This window comes from Patagioenas fasciata, chromosome 2 (assembly GCF_037038585.1).
Source record: "Patagioenas fasciata isolate bPatFas1 chromosome 2, bPatFas1.hap1, whole genome shotgun sequence".
NCBI classification, from domain to species: Eukaryota; Metazoa; Chordata; class Aves; order Columbiformes; family Columbidae; genus Patagioenas; species Patagioenas fasciata.
Window position 1 is genome coordinate 112,763,230 of NC_092521.1, and position 18,767 is coordinate 112,781,996.

The 18,767-nt window shown below is 38.7% G+C and overlaps 1 protein-coding gene across 10 annotated transcripts in view; it reads right to left on the reverse strand.

Annotated features, from left to right (window-relative positions):
- Nucleotides 1-18,767, reverse strand: part of LOC136098724 (amphiphysin) — a 161,137-nt gene that overhangs the window by 35,305 nt on the left and 107,065 nt on the right. For all 10 annotated transcript variants that reach the window (XM_071804753.1, XM_071804752.1, XM_071804750.1 and 7 more), the window contains exons 3-9: nucleotides 15,714-15,768; nucleotides 9,076-9,170; nucleotides 6,394-6,489; nucleotides 4,917-5,024; nucleotides 4,487-4,572; nucleotides 2,569-2,644; nucleotides 1,590-1,672 (exon numbers count right to left, since the gene is read on the reverse strand). In XM_071804753.1, coding sequence (XP_071660854.1) covers nucleotides 1,590-1,672; nucleotides 2,569-2,644; nucleotides 4,487-4,572; nucleotides 4,917-5,024; nucleotides 6,394-6,489; nucleotides 9,076-9,170; nucleotides 15,714-15,768 — 599 coding nt within the window. The remainder of the gene's footprint in view (nucleotides 1-1,589; nucleotides 1,673-2,568; nucleotides 2,645-4,486; nucleotides 4,573-4,916; nucleotides 5,025-6,393; nucleotides 6,490-9,075; nucleotides 9,171-15,713; nucleotides 15,769-18,767) is intronic.

The window sequence follows — 18,767 nt, forward strand, 5'->3', positions numbered from 1 at the left end:
TACTGTACTTGTCTAGTATCTATTTCTCACGCATCTAAAAAAGAAAATCAGTTTTATCTTACAAAGGCCCACTGCTGAGTAGTCTTTTAGAGCACCATAACTAATAACAGAAGTCAAAATCTATCTAGATTTCCACACAAGGCTTTGTGAACAGTACAGTAAAATAGAGTAACATGGTAACAAAAAAATATAATGTATATTAAAAAATATTTTTTAAATAAGTTAGTAAGATCACACTGCATTAAGCTATGTCTATTCAGTTGCAGCAATATTTTTTTTTCTCTCATTGATGGAATGAGTAGCTCAGTCTGAACGAGTATGTGCATGTTGCATATGGTCTAGAAGACATAGGTGGATAAAATATCTGTTTGTTACAAAATCTGCTTTACGTTTTCCAATATGATATTATTTTTCATAGCATAAAAGTATTTCACAAATCCTTTATGGAAACATAGCCCAGCTTGTGCATCCATCCTAAAAGGGACAGAAGTGGTGATACATGAGCTAGCAAGTCCAGAGGCAGTGTGTGAGTATATATGAGCATGGATTAACACTGAACTAATCCAAAACAAAAATTTTGGACATGTTCTTAATAAAGTGGGTTCAATATTTCATTCTTTGTTCTTCTAAAGTGAGATCAGAACCTATGTAGAAATATGAGCCATATGTTTGTGGCAGATGTTATGTTGTTTGGTCAGTCTTTAGTGTTGCTAATCTGAGTCCACCTTGAGGGCAAATTAGCCATAGTTATAACATTGTTCTGATTGCTTTTGATGAGCTGGGATTGGCTGGAAATTCAGGATTTGTGTATACACTCTGAATTTCATTCTGTTTTGATAAGTCTCACTGTTTCATAATTTCAACCCCTTCTGCCTACCACTATTACAGTACCGAGAGATCAAATTACGGCAGAAAGGCTACATTTATTGCAAGCAAAAAATCAGAAATACTGCACTGGTATCCACTGACCTTAAGAAAGCATCATCTGATTTTAAACCTTTTATCCTTTTGTTTTTAATTTAAGACAAGATTTCTCTTTAAAGTCATTAAAAAGATGTTATTTTGTGACATTCTTTTTACTTCAGCTTTTCTGATGCACTCTCAGATCACATTTCTTGACTTTTCCCCATAAGCAGAAGAGATAAAAGCTGGTTTAAAAAGGCTGGGATTCTCACCTAATCATATGCCTTTAGGAGCTAAAACTACATCTAAGTATTTCAAGGCTTTAAAAAAAAAATCATGAGAGCTAGCAAAATTGCTGTAAACTAAGCACCTAAGAATACAGCTATATACTTAAGTGGTACAAATTGGTGTAACAGTCTACAATGAACTAGGCTAAATTGCAACAGATGAGAATCCGGCCTTTATTCTTTTTTCTGAAAGGAAAAATAAGTGGGTGATGAAGGAAATTTTGCATCTTTGCTCATATTGAGAACTTCATCCAAGGGACCTTCATCTACCATCCTGAATGAACAGACCCAGTTACTGTTGTGCAGCAATAGTTACACATAGTGCAGGTGATTACTACATATGCTGAAACCCACAAAGGCTACTGCAAAGGAATTCATTAAAAAAAGCAGTAAATTCACCTTGGTGCCCCTTGAATGGTGAAGGCCTTGTCTGCGTGCTGATCTCCCAGCTTCGTCATCACTTCGTATAGTTTGTGACATAACTGAGAAAACAAAACACTCGCCTGAGTTCAAATGAAACACATGATTAAAAGTACAGGTGATAAATCTGGTCTGATAACTTGATAATATATAATCTGATAACTTTAAAATGTCATATAGATCCTTTCAAAAATACTCAGTGCCATGTATACCCAAAGAAAAAGTGGAATCCTACCAAAATTTATAGAATGAAAAAATAGTAGTTCTTAAAAAAAAATGAGCTGGTTTTCAGAGAACAAGTTTCTAAGTGTGACTGACTGCTGCCTGATCTCTGATGAAGGAAGTTGCCTAAAGTTTAAAGCAACATGAGTAGCCAAGAAGATTCATGTTTTCCCCTCAAAAACCTAATCCAAATTTAAGTGAGACTTCAATCAAGCAAGTTTTTCAAACAATCTTGGCTCCTATTAGTAGGTTACTGTTACTAGATAGTACCACTTAGAAAGGTACATTCAAAAGATCCTCACTGAAACTGTTCAATTTGTCTAACAGTCACAGATATAGTTGCATTGCTGACAACGTATACAGCAGTCTTGAAGGGAATGCTTGACATGTTTTTCTTGTACTGATTGAAGCAATGAGATGCTTAGCAATTGGACACAGAAAAATACTCAATGGAATATTGTGCTAAAAGGAATGGAGAAGTTAGCAAAATAGAAACTTAATTCATTGCTACAACTGATAATGTACTGCAATCCAAAATGGTATTGGCTACCCTTCCCTTAAGGAGAGAACAAAAAGGCGAGTAGAAACAAATACAAAAGTTACACTGCAAATCTGTATCTAGGGCAGATTCTCATATGTGCCACTGCTAGATTTATACTGCTGCATTACGAGACATTTGCTTGCTTTTATGCATATCACATAATCCATTATACATGAGATATACATTTTTACTCACTAAAGCTATTTCCTTGTGAAACTTGGCTTCGAGGCTGGATACATTTTTGAAGGTGTTCACATAGAAGCCAACTCGTCTACAGAGGATGGCACAAAGAAAGCAAAAAGAGAATAAAAGATAGGGGTGGGAGGGCCACCAAGGCAAATTAATTAATTTCTTTCCAGACTACAAGCAGCATTGTTGACTATTTTTCTCAGCAAAGCAAATAATTGCATTGAGTGTCAGGATTTCACATCAGCTCCTTCATGATTATTTCTGTTTGTGTTAAGAACCGCCACATTTCACACTGCACAGAGTGAACCAAGTTGAGACTACTTCACAGCAGGGGGTTTCAGCTTGTTCTAGAGAAGGGGAAGATTGGAAAATAATCAGCATGATTGTGGCAAAAGCACACGGAAGGCAAGTTGCACTGGCCACCCTGTGTACCACCAGACAGCAGGCAACCGTGGGTGGAATGGGGAGAGGTACCACTTTGTCACTGCGAGTGCTCGTGTCGGAGATGCTACGGCAGCACCAAGGTGATGCAAGTGCTTCTGGAGGCAGCTTTAAAGTGTACAGCTCTGTACAGCCTGGGAGTGGGTGTCCCATGCTCAGCCCTCCTTAAAGAAATCAGCCCTGAAATACACACATCTGTATCTAAGAGAAAATAATTTCTAATATAGACCAGACACTTTCACACATGCAGTCAAAAATCTGCTTGACTGGGATGAATGATTACATACCACTTGTGCGCTTTGAAAGCAGAAGGTGTTTTCTTAGATTTTGAATTATTCTTTTTCCTATTTAAAACTTTCACGTGTAATTTCTCCAAAATTTATTAACAAAAATCAACTTTGGCATAAGAATAAGTCTGTAAAATGTCAACTTTATGGATTAGTTTCTTCCTGATGAATTGTTACATTATAACTTAAAAAAAAAAAAAAAAAGAGGACTCTGAAAGCAATTGGTTTCTAAATCATACTTATTGTTCAAATCAAATTCTGCCTTTCCCTCAGTGGGCAATACACATATTGAAATAAAAGGACTCTTTCTCTAAATCATTCATATGCAGTTTTACTTTTAGTAAGTCCATAAAACAAAAATCTTGAAGTGCTAAGAAACTTTTAAACTGAAATAGTCAGAAACACAGCAGAGAAACTTTCTGTTTAACAGAAGGCAGAGAAGACAAAAGGTAATTTGGTGACTCACAACACATTTTCACTCCAGACGGTCATTTGTTAAAAAACATGGTACACTAATGAGATTCTTATTTTTCTAGTGCTTTTGTTCTCCCATTAAATTTTGTCCACATTTTCTGTATAAACACAATTCATGTTTAAACATCTCAAATGAATGATCTATGCCATCAAATGCTTCTACATCGCAGACATAGTCAGTGCAAAAGTATGAAATGTGTATTCTAATGTAGCCATAGTCAGCAGTTGTTTTCCTCTTCTTCCACTGCTTTAGTAGTACCTTACAGGAACTTAGAAAGAACAATTGCCACAAAATCATTATACATTTGTAAGGTTCTTTGTTTTAAAGGATCAGGTATCCACCACCAAGGTGTCCGAGAAAGGTTACGGAAGCAGTGAATTGTAGTGAGGATCTGCTGTTCTGTGCTCTGACACAGTTCTTTACCCATAAAATGGAGAACTTTTTGTACCTCAGAATGAAGATATGAGAATGAATATTAAGTGCCAAGATACACTGGAAGAAATAAGCATAAATACACTTACAGTAGGTATAATACTGGATCATTTGCAGGCATTTTCCCCTTTATTATTTCAAAAAGATAATGGATGGGATCAGGGAGCTATCAAACCATTTTCAACCAGCTCATTAAAAAATCTCTGATTCCCTTTCCTTACTCCTCTTTTAGGCCTTAAATTCCTCACTCCCCTGTTAGGCTTTCCAGACAATATCTGCCTAGGCTTACCGTGACCACAAAGATGGCAACTCTTCTTGTAAATCAGTGTTAAACTCTTCAAACACTTTCTGTGCTTTTTGAAATTCTTCTTCTGCCTAAAACAAAACCAAATTGAGTAACTTCTGCAATCAGCATGACACAGCACAGGGGGTTTTTTGTCCTTTTTATTTTTTTGTGAGTCTTTTACAATTTTTATTAACAAAGAATGTGACTCAGTCCCACACCATGCAGGCCAACACAGGACTTGCTGTCCCCCCCAGTCTCATCAAGAGAGAAAGTTGGGGCTTGAATGGGACTCATTACTGAGAGAGGCTGAGTGTGCCCTCTGCACGCACCCAAATACTCAATAAATACTATGTTTTGTGCTCTGTCTCTGCACAGAAACAAATGCCACCCAAGCTCCCTCAGTCTTCTGCCAACATCCTTCTGACTGTGCTACCTTGGTAATTCTGCTTTCATCTTTTCTTTTTGAGCTCTGCAGGGCTTCTAGATGATGTCTTGCACTGTCGTAGTCCACTAGCTTCCTGCTTCGTTTTGCAATGCGAGTCTGTACAGGAGTACAAATGAAAGTCAGCACAAATAGCACTTTTTAAAAAGCTATTTTATCTATGTTGTAATTTAAGTTTTTGACATTTTTATTCTCCCTAATCTGCTGCTCATAGCTGAATTACTCAATCATACAGGAATATGGACATGGTAAAACAGACAAACTAATCACCTTATTTTAACTAAGGAATCTGTTTACAGATGGCTTGGAAGGGGTTTTTGCAGGTATAGGGCTTATGGGCCTTAGAAATGAGATACCAATATTATGCAAGTTTTGTCTGATTCTCCAGAATAAACGGACCTGTTAAACTCACGGTAATACCATCTTTTTGCCTTCTAGACAGTGTGCAAATTTAATAAATAATTAACACTTTTTTTTTCCAGAGCTGGAAAAATGCTTAAACTATACTTCTCAGTACAGTTGCTCTGACACACAACTAAGATAACTTGAGTTCAACATACAATAGGAATTCTAATTTATGTGCTATAATTCTTTTAAAATTAAGAAGTCCTTTGATATATATTGACTTTAGAAACCCACATATTATATGTAAATTCCACATTCTGAGAAAGCATAAGCGCTGTTTGTTTTACAAACAAGTTTGAGAATTAACATCAGTAATGTTGGGATATTTTAAAGTATTTTTTCTTTTGTCCCTGATGTAATGACAAAAGGGACGACTGCGTGACATTGACTCAATTATAAACCATCACAAAGAATTTCCAGCTATGTCCATATAGTCACATTAAAATATAAAAGTATCTACCTCTCATCTGTAATGATTCCTTCCCCACACATTTCATCTAGCAACTATCTCCCTGGACTGTACACCAGACAGGCACCTGGGAGAGGCTACAGTCTGCATAATGGTCCCTCCTGATGTGTATCACGAAATCCTTTATAACTAATTAAAAGACAGGAACCATGGCTTAGTAAAAGAAAGATATTTAGATACCCACAGGTGCATCTAGCCAACAGCAGAAGGCCTGCTTTTCATGTTGTAATTTGCCTGGCATTTTAGCAGCTGAAGAGCTTAATGTGTCCCTGTTGAAGCTGGTGAGAATTATCTCATACCAAATAGGAACAATAAAATAGGAGTAGGAAAAAAACATAAAAGTTTTATCTAGGAAGGCTAATGTACTTTCAAGTACTACTGCATGAAAAATATTTTTGTTCACTTGGAAAAATCAGTGCAGCCTAATGTCAGGGATTTACTTACAGAACAACATTTTTCACACTCCAGAAGAGAATGAATTCCATCTCCCCCCCCCGCTTTTTATTTTTCTTTGCTTGTAGCCTCATTTTCTATTTATTTTATGACTCAACAGTAATTTTACAAATTGTTCTTTATAGGAAATCATTACTGTACTTTGATATCAGGAAATTGTCCTAGATATGTATCCAAGGTCAACAATGACCCATCCACCAGTTTTTGATGGAAGTCTTCCCAAAGTTCATCACATTTCTGTAAAGAGAAAAATGCATGTAGTAGTTTAATTCCACTCCAAACCTATGTGAAATACAAATGTAATTGGTAAAGATCAATTCTCCTGAAGTTTAAAAATGTTCATTATGTTAATAAATCAAATTGGACTTACAAGCTAAATAAAAAGGAATACCTTGACATTGCAAGTTTTAGTTCACAACAAAAGAAGATTTAGCTTAATAACTAGTTTGTGTTTTCCTTTTTTCATATAGTAACTGCAATGTGAAAACAAGGATATCACAGATTCAAGGTCTTCCTCGGGGTTTCAAGTCCCCAAGGGTCAACAATCTGAGGCTGTCCTGGTTCTTATGCTTAAGTATATTCACTGATGAAGAACCTTCCTTACAGAGAAAAGAAGTACAACTAAAAATAGAGAAGTAAATCAAATTTAAAAAAAAAATAAGCAGGTTTCCCATCAATTACATGGATTTGTAAGTTTAGTTTTTCTTGGTCATTTTTGAAATGAATGCTGTGGAGACCTATCCTAAGAAAGGTCTTCCCATCCTGTACTTTTTGTGCCATTGAGGTACATGTGATGAAATGGTCGATGCACAGACAAGAACTTCATCTCTCCACTGCTAGAGAACTGGGATGTCATATATGAAACATTCTAACATCAGAAGGCAAAATAAACAAAATCCCCCCTCAAGCCGCACTGCTTTTCTCCAGTCCCCTTTGCAGCTCTGGGAGAGTTACCAAGATACACCCCTTGTATTTTTCTGTTTTTTAAGAAGATGTTAATGCAGCTAATGTGACAAGGACCCCGTGGGGAGCAGGATGAGATTCCTTGCCAGAAGCGAACCCTGTTACATAGAGACACAGTGTTTGAGGTCCCAGGTTCTCAACTGAACAATGCATTAGCACGTATTAAACATCCTGATCCCCCTTTTCTTTGCACATTTCAAAAATCACAAAGAACTCCCTCCTTTGATGGCAGAGAAGCTAAAGGCAGTGAATATTGCTCTGTAGGGTTGTTATCCTTGCCAGCAAGTTCAGAAAATTATTCCCTAGTGTTTGTTTTACCCTGAGCTACTATAGGGCATATTATAAATGCTGTGTGATGCCAGCATTAAGTTCATTCATTTCCTACCCCAACAGAGTCCCTAATGAATTATTACAACCTATTAATCATGCTTGAAAGAAATACCTCATTTATTAACACAATATTTAATCACAGTGGTCTACAGAGCAGCACAGCATTAGATTATAGAAAGCAACTGCCAGTCTTGTAGATTTGCCTTTATGTCTTGCTGATACACATTTTGAACAAATTAAAATAATGGAGGTTTTCTAAAAGCAAATGGCCTAAAAAAAATGCTGAAGAGTCCTCTAAGCCATCGTCTTTCCTGTCACACACGATAAGGTCATTTAGGTGGATCCCTTTTGGAGTGATCATTTCTATCCTGGACTGCACAAATATATCATTCTTCTTTAACTCCAGGTTGAGGGACACATAAATCCACATTTGTGATTATACAGGGGAAAAATCAGGAGCAGAAATTTTGTAATGATGCCCACGTGAGTCTCTTATTAAGAAGACACATCTAACATTTACCCCTACATCTAACAGAGATTAAGAGCCAACTTTTGGTCCTTTCATACACAAATTTCTTAGTGTAAAATCTAATAGCCTGCAGATTCAAGGTGAGGTGCTACAGCAAGACGCAGCAGGAGATATTCCAGCTGTTTAACATAAAGCAATATAAATGGTATAGTAAATTAACTTACACAGTTTAGAAGTTGGGTGCTTTTAAAACCAGAAACACTTCATGCTTTCAGCAGCAGGGAAGTGTAAAGGAAGGCAGCCTCCGGGAAGAAAAGCAATCAGTACGCAGATTCGGGAAGACTGCTCTGTCTTCCAGTCTCTTGTTAATTATATTATCCAGGAGGCCTTGCACACTGGAAGCCAGGTAGTTAAAAGGCGCAGTGATAACAGTTCACACTTCCTTGTTACCACCAGCACAATTGCTGACAGACTTCCAGAATTAAGGCTGTTCACTCTAAGCAGGCAATTAAGAGTTAAACTCCTGCAATGGCCTCTAGAAAAGTCTATTTCTCTCTAATCACTGAAGGAACTCCAGGAAGGCTAAAATGAATAGTGCCCTGCAGCCTAATTTGGCCTTAAATTCCGTATTCTTGTCAGAGGAAGGCAAGTGTCCAATCAGGTATCCTGCTTAGCGCCACTGGCTCAACAGTTCTTATGCAGCACACAAGGATAAGCAGATTGATAATTTTCAACATTCAGTTGAATTGAGAATCCCGACTGTGAAACTGCATGTAAGATACCTTGTACAAACTTGACAATCAGTTGCTACCAGGACCGATTCTGTTAACAGTGACGCTATCCTCAATGGGAGCTTACAGCAGCTAGCTCACAAAATAGACACTGCAAATGCGGTGTTTGGTCAGCAGGAGGTGCATTTCACGAAACAAATAATTTCTATGCTCAAAACAGGATTTAACGTGCAACGAAGAATTAAGAGAAATTTTAGATGTACACTTCTCAATAGCTCAGATAATCCATTTACAGCCAAAATACTTCTTACCTGTATTTACTCATCTTACCTCTCCGATCATTTTCACATCTTCTCGTCCATACCAATCTGGCTCATACACTTCATGAAGAGACTCTGTAAGCTTCTTTGAGGCATCTTGCATCCCTGTAATTCGACAGAAAGAGGGACATGTAACTACAAACTACATGAAACAGTTGCTGAATCTTTATTTTGACCCACATGTACCTACTCCATCATGTTTAGAGTATAATTTTCAAGAGCTGAAACAAAACCTCTGTGTTTACCCAGGTTAATGAGAAGTGTCCCTCACAGAAGGATTAACACAAGAAAAAGATTTCTATCAGATTAAAGACTCCACTTTCTATTCTGAACTAAACATATCTGAATCTGAATAACAACTCAAAAGGTAGTCCTCCCCACAAAAGACATTTAAGATCCAATTGAAAGACTACCACTAGAGAAGGCAATCAAACCTTTGTTTATCCTCAGCTCTTCCAGCAGTTTTCTGCCTTGTCTGTAGTGAGTACCAGGCCCACCCATGTAGATGAAGAGGCATCTCCAGGGTGACATGGCTAAAGTGTCAGAGATTCATGGGAATTGCTGTCTATAAAAATGGATTTAGGAGAAAAGCTAGAAGGTGTCTGTGCTAAACAAAAGTGCTCCCCGGAAGAGAGTAGGTCTCACATAGGTAGAACATATCTCAGAATTTCTCCACTTCCTTGTTTTCAAAGATATTTAAGCCTTGGGAGCTTTCATATGTAAAGTGAGAGTGGTTGAGCTTGTTATTTTTGTGCCCACAATAATGCTGGTGACCTGAAGATATGTAAATAATGAAGCAGAGGACTGGCAAGAGCTGAGACGGTGCCTAGGGAAAAAAGATGCCTGCACTTGGGCCCTAATGGACCTGGTTTTATGAAGAATTATTATCTTGTATGCTCACCCAGCAGGTTTAGAAGTACGTGGAGCTCAGATCTTCTTTACGCTTGCAGCAGGGTGGTGTCTACAGAGAAGTGCGCTGAGTCACTTCTGGAGCTCTGGCTACCACAGGTGAAACAAGAACGGGGACTACTGATGGCTTCAACTATATCACAAGAAGGAGCCTAAACCTATCTCCATTGAGAGCAGTTTGACACCAGTGAATAAATTACAGCCCTCAGTGAAAATATCAGGGTTGCCTTTCCATTTTGATGGAGCACAAATATATTATGTGTTGAATATGACTGTGAACCCAATGAAAAAAAACCTCACCTAACATGCTAAGAGTCAGTTCAGAATCAGTAATTTTTAAATGACAACTTTATTTCAACTTCTTTGCAAAATTTGAACACTGCCAATTTTTTTACCTAGCATTAACTTTTTTTTAAAGAACACATTTTTTTCTCCAGTCAAAGTCTGTTTGTTGCAGCACATCTGTGCTGTCTTGAAAATATCTCTAGCGTGATCTTCAGATTTAACTGCTCAGTGGCTGAGTTTAGGAATTACATTGATATTTCTGTTTTCTGCACAAATAAATGTTTAGGAGTGGAAGAGAATCCATTTGAAACTTGAATGTCTAGAAGAGCAGAATTGACCTAGTCAGTAGCTATTCCACCATTCCAAAACACACTCGAGACACAGCAGGAAGATAAATGCAATAGTGCACACTTCCTAATATAAAAATGCTGGTCTATGAAATGAGAAGGATAGGAAGAAAAGATACTGAAACAGCTGGAGGCAGATGGCTCTTCTCAGACTTTGGGTTCAAGAGGGAGAATGCTGTGGGAGAGGGGGAGAACAAGCACAAAGGAAACCCTGGTGTTCAGAGGGTACAAGTTTTCACCCTTACATCAAAGGCTGTCAAAACAGAATATTTGATCTCTTCAGCTATTGTCTTGGGGTGCTTTTTAGTGAAAGAGCTCAGCTCAGAGAATTGGTACAACACAAGAACTTAAGATACATTTCTTCCTTTCCTTCTTCATGGTTAATGCTTAGAATGATGTATCACTAGCCAAGAAAGGGTTCCTGACTGAAGGGGCTCTTTTTTTTTTTTGCCTAGAATATGCCAGATTACATTAAAAGACAGACGAACTTTGCATATTTTTCCAGACGGGACTAATTTAAAATCTTCAATGCCACTACAAATTAATAAATTCAAGAGGCAAGGCAAAACCAGCACTATATCACTGTGCCTGAGAAGGCTGCTTCTGTCCGCTCGGGGTGAGCGCACAGACCAGGAAGGTCTGTGCATCCCTGTTCATGTTTGATCCTTTCAGATACCTGAACTTTTGCCCTTCTGCACACTGCTCGCTAAACCCACCACCTCGGTCCCCGCGGCGCGCGGCCAGCACACTAATCCCTCCTATGGCCTGAGCTCAGCTTGGACACAGACCAGGCTTGGGCAAAGCACTTTTTCCTATGCAGACTTTCTTTTTTAAGTACTACAGGACTCAGGCATTTATCTGCTTAAAAGAGTAAGTGAGAGATATTTAATATCCCACACTTGAGTCATATCAAAGTTGCACCAACTTTTGCGTTTTTTTCAATTCTGAGAATCTGGTAATCCTCCATTCTACCACTTTCCTGTAAAGAACATCAATCAAATCCAGGTGAAGTGTGAGGCAAGTGGGCATTACAGTACTTGACTTCTTCAATCAGGGGCTTCAGTCTGAAATTTCTACAGGACAAGATCACCCGTTCTACTCCCCTCTTCCTACTAGATGTACTGCAACACCCCAAATGAGTGCATAAGTCCAGTGGCTTCTCATTCTTTTTCATGCCTGTGGGCATAAACTTACAATGTCCAATGTTTTTTTTTATTTGCTAGTTTTCACATAGAATTTTTTCTTATGCACTGATACCTTTTATGCATTATTCAGCACTGAAGTTAAGAGGATTAGTGTCAGCAATAGACCGCAGGCTGTGTCTCTCTGCTGTTTTTAACTGCTATCACTGAGGAAGATGAATTGTTTAAAGCAAGTCATTAATGTACTAAGAAATGTGAGAAGAATTTTTACTGCTGATGAACAGTTAGAAAAGTGTATTTAATATCAATTGTTTCATTTAGTACTGCTGCTTCTTGGTAATTGGGTCACTTATTTAATAACTACAAATGCCAAAATAATTGCATCGCTTAGGGAAAATGATGCTGAATAATCCAGTTACTGACGTCTGAGGCTCCTGCATGAAATCAGCTCTCTTTCTAGAGGAAAGAGCCCTGTCCCTGGAACCCCAAAGGACTCCTAGATGCCCCCACATGGTAGGGATCCTGGGGGTGATGGTGCAGACATTCTCATTAAGCACCCTAGAGACAGCAGAGGGTGGGTGACTCTTTGCCATCACAATTCCAATATACTCAAGCTCCCATGGAGATTGAGACTGGCCTGAGACTCCATAGGGCCCATATACAATAGGGTTTCCTCACTGCCCAGCAGGGAAATCTAGACTGAATCATGGAGAAAATTCCATTTTCCTGATGGAGCGAGGTACCTTGGTCTGGCTCTTAATATTTAATTAAGTGGGGAAAAGAGCTTAATGTGTGGTTCTCCAGTGAAATGATCTATCCTGCCACAAGGATTGTATCTGTTATTGCTAGTTATCCAGTAGAGCAGGGGTGTCAAACTCATTTTCACCAGGGGCCACATCAGCCTCACGGGTCCCTTTGAAGGGCCGAATGTAAGTTTAGGACTGGAAAAATATAGGAGTAGTTATCCCCGGTGAAAACGAGTTTGACATCCCTGCATTAGAGTTTCCACTGAAACAATTTAATAATTTCATAATTAATTACTAACTTTTTCACAAAAATTATGGATAGTTTTATTGCTTCTAAGAAATTACATGATTGATTTTAAGATTTGTGTGTTTGGAAGATATACGCAGGTCTGTCTGCCACAGACTGACAAACAGGCAGCAAAACTGCTTATAGATCTCCAAAATGTCCCCTTTCCTTCCTGTAAACTGGTTATTATTTCTCACTTTGTTAAGTCACCTGAAAAGCATGGTGCTTCTTTTTCATGTTTCAGGATTCCTTTTTTACCTCTGCCACCTTGCCACATGCATGCAAATCCAGGTCTGTATGTCTGATATAGAATTTCTTTAACAATTGGTCCATAAAACTGTTCAAATTACCTACAGAACTCAAAAGCTTAAAAAAGTAAACCATGAAGTAGAGAACCCAGATACATGTTGCCAAGGAGACGGAAAGAGACAGAACACCAAGGCATGAGAGGACTATAGCAATGGGGGATAGTGCACAGTCTCATCGGTACAAACACCCCCGATACACACCCAGACATGAAACTATCATGCAGGTGAAATAAAACAGCACATAAAAGCCATTCAGAAGTTCAACAGCTTTATGACATGATTCCTCTGAGTCATTGAGTAACAGGCAGTGAAGATCAAGATCCAGCTAAGACAAAGAAGCACCTCTGAGCAAGAGGAGGAGTCTGAATATGGCAAAAATTCTTTAATTTAAGAATGTGTGATATCAAATCTCTAACTGTGAAGTATATTAAAATCAAGGGATAGGGGGTCATAAGAAGGCTTGTTTGACCATTCCTAGCTTAAATCATGCTTGAATCTCACACTTCCAATTTGTAATATCCAGTCACTCGAAAGTCATGCAGCAGAATTAAACTTTTTCTTGAGTTCACAACATACCAACTTTATAAAATGTTTCAGTTAAAGTTATCTATCTTGCCAATTCCTGAAACCCTTTAAAATGAACTGCTTTTCTCACATCTGTAAGAGTACAAGAATATCAAGTCCATTATTTTCCAATATGACCAACCTTTTTCCTTGCAAAATGAGCCCCTGATGACAGCATGACTGCAAGGCTCAGATGTCCTATGTGCAAACATCCCACTCCCGTGCCTAAATTTGGGGGTTCCCATGCTTTTGTGCATAGCCAAAATGTTTTCATGATGGCAGTCCTTCAAGGAATAGCAACAAAGAGGTGGTAGCAGTTGCTGAATCTGCTTCTGCCATTCAAAATCTGGAAGGGTCTTTGCCACAGATGAGCTAGTCAGCTTTGGGGAAGCCCCAGCCAGAGCTGTGTTTTTGGACTCCTGCCTGGGGCTGTCCTCCCATTCCACAGTGCAAAAGTCCACATGAAGGGCCAAGGATGCCCCACTGGTGGCTTGTTGGCTTCGGAGAATAACATTTTTAAGGCTTTTGTGAGTTGCTTATGATTGGGTCTTAAGACATGAAGATACTTTTCATTCATTCACAGTAAGAAAGTCGATCCAAATTATTTTCAAATATGGACTTACGGGTTGCAACAGGAGAAAGATGCTGAGCAGAAATGGGTGGCTAAAAAGGTAAAAGTTGCCCAGTGAAACATTTCATGCCAAGTTAGAAACAAAACTCGGTGCAAGGAGTAGCCCACTAGACATTAAACCATCAAAAGGACCACAAACGCACAAAGTTCTAGGAAAATAAGAGAATGAAAGAGAAAGAAAATGAAAGACAGAAAGGGGGATTCTTGTCACCAACATGGAAGTCAAAGCAGCATGTAAACAGTCAACCTATGTGATAGAAAAGCCATCTGGACAACAAACAGCCTAATCATGTTGCTTCTGAGTATCCATCTATTAATGGGTGTGGGGAACGGATGACTGAAAAGTAAGAATGTAAAATCAGCATCCAGTGCTGACTGACACAGAAATTTCCTCTAAGAACAGAAGACATTGTTCAAATCTCTACAAGGCATAATACCTCTTGTCTGGTAGAAGATTTTCCTTGCTCAGCCCATCCAGCAAAGACACTTAAGCTACCATTTTTCTTCCTGTTTTACAGTTCCCATCAAAAAGAGTTTTCTTCCCTGCCTTTCAACAGCTGCTAATGCTTTATTATGACACAGTGATTTCCAGAGATGTTAATACTGGTTCATAACATTTTCCCTACTGGACTGAAATTAGGTTTAAAATATATACACATGCACATATATATATTTATCTCAAGAAGGCATTATTTTCTCTCTGTCAGTCACCAAATCTTTTTGCCTTCCCTTTAGCATCTAGCCTCCAACTCCTCCAAAGAGTGGCAGCATGAGAAAGGGAACACTCTGTGTATGGTGCTAAGCTAAGTATGCTGGATTTACAGTAGGATTTAAATAGCTGTTAACTTAATCTCTGATATTTAAGCATTCACCTCTAAGCTTCTGCTACTTGGATTTTTCAATGTAGTATCATAAAAGATCACATTTGATTTTTAAACTTAAAAAAAATGGATTAAACAGGCAGAAATAGATGAGAAAACACATAATTGTGGGGAGCGCGGTTTTGGCGGGAGATCGTCATCCAACTAGTAATACCTGGAAATGTTACAGTTGTGGAGGTCAAGCAATCCCTTGCTGTACATGGGCTATTTCATGTTCTAGCATTCGCAAAGATGAGTAAGAAGATGTGTAGATTTTGTGGGTGCTCAAAATGCATGCAACGTGAGAATCTGGGCAGCAGTCCTGCACACAAAGGACAGTCAAGGACAAGCCCTGTATGCAACAATGTACACATGAGTTGACAGTGAAGGTGCAGAATCCCTACCAACAAGCTAAAGAGCCTGTGCCAGAGCCAAAGCAGAAATGTTGACTGCTAATGACAAAAGCAATATTACTTCTATTTGTCTCTGTATACTTTAAACAAGCCTACGTGCCTCAATTTTTTAAAGAAGTTTCATTTATGAAAACATGATGTAAAACTTAAAAATCACCTTTTATGGCTGCTAAATATCCTCTCAGTTCCCTCTGAAGCCTGGAACCCTCTGCCTGGAAAAGAAAAAAAAAAGGCAAGGAAGTGAAAACACATTTCAGTTATGTTATTGAAAACACATTTCAGGTAAATTTTATGCTTTTAAATACGCATACAGTACGTCAAACTTAATAACAAAGAGCAATTTCAGGAGCTTTCTGATAAATAGTGTCACATGTTGTAAGCATGTACAGGTTCAAACAGAAGAGGTGGACTGGCCAAGATGCTACGCATATTGTACTCTCTAGGATAAAATTTCTGTTTTTATTTTATCAGCTATCTGCACAGGGAAGAATTCCAGCCAAAGAAGGAAACATATTTTATGGCCAAGATCCACTTGAAGTCGAACTGGCCAATGCCCTCACCTGAAACACGAAGAAGTATAATCACCTCCACTTGAAACCACCCAAATGAGGCCAGTCTAGACTTGCAGAAAAAACATGCTCTTGCATAAATGGCTTACCACTTTTGCAAATGTTTTTCCAAGTATTTTATCATTTATATATTCTGCAAGCAAATAACTACTAAGGAACAATAGCATTGGTTATGTTTTTTAGTTTGGCTACTGCATCTTGCAGTCTGCAGTGAAATCTCAACTGTTTCCTTGGCAAACACATCAAAATGATCTTTTTTTATCTGATAACCACAGCCTTCGAAAAACTCAGAACAGACAAAACTAAATGGGTTGCTTTATATTATCTCTGACTGTATCACAAGTTGGACTTCATGGCTCCCACAATTTGCAATAAAATCTCTGCTACACTACAGCACATGCTTTATTGCTAAAACGCTGTTGTTCAAGACACCTTCAATAGCCTGAAGATTTTGGAAACGCTCCATGTTTATTGGTTCCCAATATTCTTCAAATTATTTAAGCGGTTGGAAATTATATGAGTATCAGCTTGCAGTCACATTTTCTCACATATAGCTACACCTTTTGGAAAAATCAGCTGCAAAATATGACTGACTGCTTTGGAGTTGTTCTGTGTGAAAGTTAGACCCCAAAAGGCTGCATGTGTGAATACTTTAGGAGGCAGAGTCTCAAGCTGTTGTAATTCCACTTAAGTCAAAGGACATCTGATATCAGTAAAGGATTTGCCATCAGTGGTAGCGATGTTCAGAGCATTCAGACACAGAGGATCCTAAGAAATTTAGGTTGAAAGGGACCATGTGGAGCTTAGAATCCATCTATGTGCAGCCACATCAAATTCAAAAGGTGTTTCTCAAAAAATACTTGCCTCTCCAGTATACAGACTGCAATACGCAGATCACATCAATCAAACTCACTTGCCTCTCCCAGCTCCCTGCAGGGAACTGCAGGACTTTAGAATTGAATCAAATTGCAATGCATCATAAGAAGACAACAACTGCTTTAAGGTCCTGTAAATATTATAGAATTTAGAAGGTGGATAGACTGAATTCACTTTATGGATTCAATGAACAGAAGGTTGCTTCTGCACTAAATCGATCTGAAGTAAAACTTCTTTTTGAACCTAAATCCATTCATCAACCAAATTCTGAGCACAGGAGTACACCAACCAGGGTGATACCTGAGAAGTTGCTGAGTAACAGCAAGACCACAGCAGCACTCAGACCACCAATCTGTCTTTGGGTTGGGACCATATTTGATGCTCAAGGAAAGGCAAATCCTTCCCTTGGTTGCAACACAACAGAGAGTTCCGAAAGTACTGGTAGCTTGATATTGTGTCCCTTAAGAAAACATACTCGTACACCACCTTAATGCATCACAACAACACATTTTGTCATCCTACATGGTAGCATCCTAACACGCTTCAGAAGCTTTTTTCTACTTCTTTCTGTGCTAGAATGGGAGGTAAAGAGACAACAGAAGTTGTCAGCTCTACACTGAGCTAGGCATGAAGTGAACAACACTGCCACAGCCAAAAGGAGACTGAACCCAAGAGCAGAATTTCTCCCTCTAAGATCTGAAGAGGAGTTTTGGCAAGCATTCAGCAGAAAGAGCAGGGAAGATCCCCTTTTAAGCATGTCAGTCTCCTCCTGGGAGGTTCCCTTGTACTCTGAGAAACCACATGAAGGTATAGAAATTTTCTTTCCAATTCTTATCTTCTTTGGCCTGAGTGCTAGTACGGCCAATTAGCTTGTGGTGAAAATGGGAAGTAGATACTGACAGCAACTCAATTTTTCACCGAGACACAGCTGAACAGGTGCCCATACAATATCCATTTTTAGTTATTGAAGAATTTCTGATGTTTCAGAAGCAGCAAACTGCAACTGGAAGGCTCAGAACCCTGTTAGCTGTCCTGACATCCAGGAAGAAGGCCTATATTTACTCGTATATGTACCATTTTGTCACTAACTAGCACACAACGAATGGCATGCCACGGACACACATTGCTCAAATGCCATGTCCATAACTGTACTGCTATGTCGTTTTACGATGGGTACCGTAAACCACTATGAGATCCATTGTGGCTGGTCAGCGTTGTGAGCCATCAGCAGCCGCTGGTCAGGAAAATGTAGAAGAAAAAGTCAAAGCAGGAAAGCACGATGCAAATATTTTGCCATATGTGCTGTTATGAATTCTGACAGTTCAAAAGAACAATTTTAGCATGAAGCTCCCTCAGTCTACGTTATTAACAGATCACAAGCTGCTGAAATATCTAAGCAGCGTAGAGCCATATGACTTTTCCCTCATTAGCAAATGTTGTGTGCCACGTGACACTAAAGCACTCATGGGCAAGGGTCAGCTTCCATTGAATTTGAGATCAACTCTCTCCATTTGGTAACAGAATTAGACCTTTCTATAAAATATCAGAAATAACAATTTGTATCAGAAGTCCTCGGTCCTGTGAGTTCTACAAAACTTGCCTCTGGTCTACACATTTTGCTACAGTAAACTCACTATTAGTGAAGGCAGATACACTTTTATCATCTAACAGATCAATTAATATTCACAGGATGAAAATACCGTATTGCTGGCTCCAGACACCTTGCAAACCACAATGTGGTGGTTTTAAAATGCACTGTTTTAAAA